Source organism: Poecilia latipinna, unplaced genomic scaffold, assembly GCF_001443285.1.
Source record: "Poecilia latipinna isolate Pla-1442-1.1 unplaced genomic scaffold, P_latipinna-1.0 Scaffold15, whole genome shotgun sequence".
In the NCBI taxonomy this organism is placed as follows: domain Eukaryota; kingdom Metazoa; phylum Chordata; class Actinopteri; order Cyprinodontiformes; family Poeciliidae; genus Poecilia; species Poecilia latipinna.
In genome coordinates this window covers 461742-468623 of record NW_015112631.1, presented here as the reverse complement: position 1 = coordinate 468623, position 6882 = coordinate 461742, and the positions used below count along the sequence as shown (strand labels likewise).

The 6882-nt window shown below is 41.0% G+C and overlaps 1 protein-coding gene and 2 long non-coding RNA genes across 3 annotated transcripts in view; 2 read left to right on the top strand and 1 right to left on the bottom strand.

Moving 5' to 3' along the window:
• Nucleotides 1–954, top strand: part of LOC106947815 (uncharacterized) — a 7775-nt gene extending 6821 nt beyond the window's left edge. Inside the window, exon 4 of the long non-coding RNA XR_001425047.1 lies at nt 571–954. This is a non-coding gene — a long non-coding RNA (uncharacterized LOC106947815). The remainder of the gene's footprint in view (nt 1–570) is intronic.
• The window catches only part of LOC106947820 (uncharacterized), a 15474-nt gene that overhangs the window by 4829 nt on the left and 3763 nt on the right, over nt 1–6882 (bottom strand). The gene's annotated exons all lie outside the window — the stretch shown is intronic.
• LOC106947800 (gastrula zinc finger protein XlCGF49.1-like) overlaps nt 2849–6882 on the top strand; it is a 10089-nt gene continuing 6055 nt past the window's right edge. Inside the window, exons 1-2 of the mRNA XM_015033047.1 lie at nt 2849–2935; nt 3263–3335. Coding sequence (XP_014888533.1) covers nt 3276–3335 — 60 coding nt within the window. The 5' untranslated portion in view covers nt 2849–2935; nt 3263–3275. The remainder of the gene's footprint in view (nt 2936–3262; nt 3336–6882) is intronic.

The window sequence follows — 6882 nt, the reverse complement described above, 5'->3', positions numbered from 1 at the left end:
ATCTGATTTCCATTCACAGGAGGAGGAGACCTGGATCTTCCAGAATGTACTTTATGAGGACGAGGGTGTGAGCAGCTTCAGTGAAAACAAACCAAATCAGCCGGTCGACTCTGAGGAAAATCACGGCCACGACAACTGCAGAGAGAATTCAGAGAGTGTTTCCACTCAGCCGGTCAACACTAGAGAAATGGTTAATGTCTGTGACCAGTGTGGGAAGAGCTTCAGCAAATGTAGAAGGTTTGCATTGCACCAGCGCATTCACAGTGGAGAGAGGCCATACAGCTGTAACCAGTGTGGGAAGAGCTTCACTCAGAAAGGGTATCTGACCGGCCATCAGTTTATTCATACGAGAGAAAGACCTTACCCCTGTGACCAGTGTGAGAAGACATTCACCCACAATGCGAGTTTGACAGTCCATCAGCGCACTCACACAGGAGAAAGACCATACAGCTGTGACCAATATGGGAAACATTTCACTAAAAAAAGTCACCTTAACAGTCCATCAACGCATCCACACAGGAGAGAAGCCATACAGCTGTAACCAGTGTGGCAAAAAATTCACCCAGAAAGCCTGAATTAAAGTCATACAGCTGTGATAAGTGTGGGAAAAGTTTTACCAAAAAAAAATTAACTTGAATGTTCACCAGCGCATCCACTCCAGAGTAAAACCATGTAAGTGTGACCAGTGCGGGAAGAGATTCACTCAGAAAGGGAATATGAAGAACCATCAGTAAAGCCACACCATGGAAAAGTCTTTCACCTGTCATCAGTGTGGGAAGTGTTATATTTACAAGCAGTCTCTTACACAACATAAGAAGTCTCATCAACATGAAATATATTCACCTCAGGTCTAAAGTTTTATTTGGTTGACATACAAAGATCTCAGAGAGGTCAACAAAAGATATGTCTGACCTGAGTTAAGGCATTTCAATACAAATTATGTGAAAGCACCTTGTGTGTTTTATTTTACAAGAAATCACACAACACACTCTAATTTATGAGTTAGTAACACTTTAAAGCCATAAATGACACAATAAACAGTGTAATTTATTGTTGCTGCACCTGGTTCACTGTGGTGACGTTAGCTGTGGTATTTCCTAACATAAACAGTTATTATGATGGTGGAAAGACTAATCATTATTCCATAGCACCATTTGATAGTGCTATCGGGTAACCACGTTAGCTTCAGTTGTAGAAATGCTGTATATATTAAACATAAAGATGGGTAATGGTGCACAGTGGTAAGAGTTTTTCCTTCAGTCGTTGGGTGACCAGTTCGATTCCTCTGTTGTTGTGTACTTGGGCAATAGATTTAACCTGCCTTGTCAGCTGGTGTTTATCAAAATGGCTGATTGAGCAAAAAAAAAAAAAAGCTTCTGCTCAACTAAGATCTGCCACAATAACTTTGGTGGTGGATATATTGTCCCAGAAGTTACTGCAATAAACAATAATATTGTTGATTTGAGGCCATTCTGCATAATAATGCAAGAACACATTCTCAAAGGGCAATAAACTTTCAATTCTAATGAATATTTAACACCTGAACTGGAAAACACTTTAAATGTCCAAAATACATAAACAAAACAGAAACAACAAATAAAATTAGTTATGAGGCTTGTAAAGAAAAATGTCCTTATTTAAAGGATAAGGATTAGCTGAGACCAAAGCAGCAGACTGAAAACTTTTATTATCCACTGTTTGGTAGAAAGAGAGAAAAGAGAAAACAATAAATAATGCAAATGGAAATTATTGAGTTTGTTTAAATTTATCATGTGATTAATGGATTCATGACTTGCTGCTCCAGGGCGGCTGTGGCTACGACCCAGTACCTTCATCAGTGTGTGGAAATCATGGAGAGCATCTTTAAATGTCCTAATAAAATGCTATATAAATCGAACATAATTCATTTAAAAGAAATCTGACTTTGCAAGTTGACGCCTTGAAATTAGGCCTCTGTCTCTTTAAGAAGCTCCTGTTCTTTCTGACACTCAGCTCATCACAGCGACGCCTTTCCACTACGCTGGACTGAGTAACAGTTCATTCGATGAGCTCAGCAGACGAGCAGTTCCAGCTGAGTGTTTGCCAATTGCTGCTGCCGCTAGTCTGGAGGAGCTGAGTGTAGGAGAGAGAGGTGGTATAGAGTAAAATCAACATTTATGAGCTTTATATCACGCTATAATGTTATTCGTTCATCAAAAGCATACCTGGAGTTGCTTTCACAACCTCTTCATGAGACAGAGAGTCTTCAGTCAGAGGCTTCTTCAAATTCACTGTAACACAGACTGCCACAGGAGGTCTTTCCTGCCAACAGCCATCACCATCTACAATAACTCTGAAGAATTTGAAGTAATGATTTATTACAACATGCTGCACAGTGGTGCAGGTGGCAGCACTGCTGCCTTGCAGCAGGAAGGTTCTGGGTTCGATTTCTGCATGGAGTGTGCATGTTCTCTCTGGGCATGGTGGGTTCTCTCTGGGTACTCCGGCTTCCTCCCACAGTCCAAAAACATGACTGCCAGGTTAACTGGACTCTCTAGGCGTGAGTGAGTGTGCATGGTTGTGTGTCCTGTCTCACTCCTCCTGACCCATTAGGGACAAGGGGGGATTTATTTCAACATTTAATTCCCTTTGGGAACTTAATTTGAATATGCACAAATTTAACCTCGTCTTTCTATGCAGATATTTACAAAATAATGTATTTTCTTTTCTTGATTCCATAAGTTTATATTTAAAACGTTGAGCAAAGTGGAACTGAGGTTAAATTCCTTGTTTGTGTGTAAAAACTTGAATGAAGCCGATTCTGGTTCCATTTTTGTATCCAAAATACTTTTCAAATTTGAATCTTTTAAACTGTAATTGCCGTTGTTCCCTTGGAAACCAAAAGCAGCAGCCAGACTGATCATACCAACCAGACGTACTGAACATCTGCTGAACGGTGAGTTTGTTTTCTGTAGAGTAGGAAATATCTGGTGGTAGCTTTGTGTTTAAATAATGCTGAAAACATATGAATAATCCTTTATTCCCGAGTAAAACTGAAGTTGACTAAAGATGATTAATCACACTGAAGGGAGCACAGGGCCTGTATTCGATTTCACTTTAGCTTCTATGTTTTTGAATTTAGTTTTTTTTTTTCCTTTTTTCTGTGAAACTGGTCATGAGACAAAATATGTTGACCTTTCAAAACCAAAAACAAAAAACATGTTTATTTATGAATTTTCTGGCAACATGTTGTGATTCTCTCTGATTTTCCTGCTTCACCCAGAGCTGGATCACAAATGGAGGACATTCAGGTGGACGATGGGACTCAGAGCGTCTCAGTGACGTCTTCACCAGAGGTGAGTCCTTTAGATGCTTTATGACCCGAGTGTAAGCTGGTAGTTTAGGTTGGTTTAGAGGAAATGCACATTTCCACAGACAGCGGTAGAGGAGAGCCACAGCCGTTTCCTCTGATGTCCTTTAGGAACTCTTTTCATCCGTCTCTGCATATTGATCTGTTGTTTTCTAAACCTATTTAATTGCTATTTGTTAAATTGTTACATTTTCATCTCTTGCCTCAGTGTGAAGGAAATGTTCAGCTTACTATGCTTTTAGTTGCGTGTAAATAGTTTCTCCTGCTGATTTTATCCTGTCACAAACCCGGCGAGGCGGTCGTCGCCTCTGCATCACGTTTCCTCACAACCTGAACTTTGCTAGAGCCTGAAATCTGGATCAAACCGCTCCTCATGTGACATCACACATCTTTGTAACCGACAGTCGTCCTGGCAGGCTGTTGCTATGGCAACAGTAAACAAGCCACTGGCCTCTAAATGATTATCCTCAATCATTAGAACCAACTGACAGCTGTAACATATTTATGTTGTTCATAGAGGGATTATCACGCTGCGTCAGCAGCCACTCTACTTCGCATGTCAGAGTAAAGGCTACAATAAATTATTCCATCTACAGTCAGATAATAGAATAATTTACAACTCCCCACCAGCGCAGATCACCTCTGTTCACCTGGCGAAACTCCTGCACACAGCATTGCTGCATGGGTAGACACCAGAGGTTTTATTTTCAGCACATCGTCTCTGTACCTCACACTGCCTCCCGTTCAACCGGATGCATTTTAAGTCTTTGAAGGCTGATGCTGCGTTCACACCCACAGCGTTTTGAGCATCAAGCGCAGCGAGATTCAAACCTTTTGGAGCATTTTGAGCGTTTGAAGCATCCAACGGAAAACAACGGCTAGAGCTGACGCGCCTCCACAGGAGCCGTTTGGGCCTGGCCCGGCGCCGTTCGACCCGGTCCTATCGGTCCTATAGCCCTGGTCGTTTTGCATTGAGCGGGATCGTCACGTAAATCGAAGTTTTCACCTCAGCGACCGCAGAACAGTTTCCTTCTTGGGTCTCCATCCCGCTCTTTCTGTATGTACTCATGAGCGTGTAAGCTGAGGGAAACGTTTACCTCAGATTTACATTTCACGGGAAAAAAAATCTCATCTGAATGTCGTCTCTGCTGGACTCGCGGCCTGCTGGACTACCGCTGCGGCAGGCGGGATTTCCCAGCTGGAGCGACAGATGCAGAAATCCCCTCGTTTTCAGCCTAAACGACTTCTGATCGGTTCAATGGGAGAAATGCTATTTACCATTAAGAGGCGAATGTAATCCCAGTGTAAAGTAAGAATGGATTACGACGGGAATTGCTGGGTTTCATATACCCAATGCAGATGGAGGGCCGGAAGCAAATTCAGCCCATTTGCTTCTGTTGATTCAGCATCAAAATGTCTAAAGTCTGAGTCCCTTACGGTTGCTCCAACCATTCAGAGAGAAAGATGAACGTTATTTTTGTGTTTCAATTAAAAAAAAACTTACTGAAAAAAGAGGAGAAATGTGGATCAATAATCTACAGCTAAAAACAGGAGGTGCAGAAACTAACGATGCCGGAGTTTGCAGCACCACTTTCTAACAGGAAACCATCACATCGTTTAAATTGTATTTTCAGATATTTTATTGGACAGTTACTTAGAAAGCCAAGCATTCATATGTAAGGTAAGATATATTATTTTTATGCTGTAGTGTGTCCCCAGAGCGCTAATGTTGTTAGCAGTTAGCTCAGTGCCGAGTCACGGACAGAAAATATGTTTATTCAGTGGGACTTTGATGCTAAAAAAATAAAAAGCTAAATAAATTAAATATAACCTACCCAGCCATACAGTCACAGAGAGCTGTGACTATTCCCCCACATGCTTAACGTACAACTCCAGCATGAATTTGGGTTTACAGAAGCTAAATACATTATTTACCAGGAGATTCAAGCTCATAAAATAACATGAGTTATTGCTATCATTGCTAGCGATAGCATCGTTATCATCCAATTACTTAAAATAGCACAATTCACTCCTCACCAGGCGGAAACAAGTCGACAGCCATTTAATGCTTCTTTTGATCCTAAATGCTTGACTCAACCTGAAGCTTCTCCAGGCTTTTTAAAACTTTCTGCTGGCTCATCATATAATATGAGGTCTGCAGCGGTAGTTTCGCCTCGATGCGTGTAAATCCTCAGTAGAGAAGTCTTTTTTTACCGAGATAATGCAGATCATACCTTAAATATAAGCATATTTTTTCGAGATGCCTCTGCTGTTCCAACCTATTTAGGGCATTAGCTACTCGTTGTGATCAACTTTGCTCTGTTTGAACCAGAACTGGCAGTTGGCAGAACACTGAGAAAGCTGTCGCTATGGCGCCCTCTACTGCGCATGCGGGACACTTTCTGGTCGTTTGCTCGTTCACAGTGCAGAACGCATACAGGTCGCATTTACTGGCAGTGTGAACGGCCCCGGCAAAAAAATCGGAATTGAGTCACTTCAGGCTGCAGTGTGAACGCAGCCCTAGAGGGACTCAGCACATCTTACTGAGAGCTGATGATTTAACTAATTGCTTTAATATTGTTTGTAAGTAATGTTCAATGTTTGGGCCATTTTCTCATGTTTTATCGACTGACCTGCATTTAGTGCTTATGGATTATTAAGATGCATAAATACCCACACATGATCCCGGTATGGTGGGATTATTTGTTTGTAAACACAGCAGACAGCCTGACTGCAGAAAGAGCCGGCGGCCATTAGAAGATACACAGGGTAGCTGAGAATGAGTCTAATACGAAAGAAACACTAAGGCTAAAGAAAACCTGATGAACTAGAAGAGAGCGAGACAGGAGGGAAAACATAAACGAGCCAAAACAGAAACAAGACTGATATAACAAAAATAAGAACTAAAGAACAAAGAGCTAGAGTAACTAGAAGGACTAAACAAAGAAATAACCGAACTGGAGTCATTAAGGACAGATGGACATAGATACAGACATAAAAGAACTAAACCTAAAGTAACCAGATAAGAAAAGCTAGAAACACCACAGGGGGAAGAAATAACCTAACTGGGATTATTAAAGGAAGATGGGCATGGATGGGCTGCTGTAAACGAATATTTTAGTAATTAAAATTATTCTTACAATTAATCAAGTAATCGTGAAAAAAAGATAAAATAAAACATTGGTAAATCTAACATAACAGCAGTATTACTATCATATATGAACATCAGTCCAATTATTCACAGTTGAGCTTCCCTAACAGTTACTTTTCTGTAGTTTAGAAAATTAACCTGTAACAATAACAGCTCACTTTCAAGTGTCTATGATCCAGCTTTCAGATCATGTATTCATCTTCAGTGAGTTTAATAGATGAACTCTCACCTTCCCAGACATTTATGTTGGTTGTGTTCATGTTAGCAACGGGATTTGACACGGTCTGCATTCGTCACACACAGGAACATCTACCAGGTATGGAACGTCACGATGCGCTTCGCCTCCCACTTGTTGCGACCAGGAAGAAATTACATTTATTTT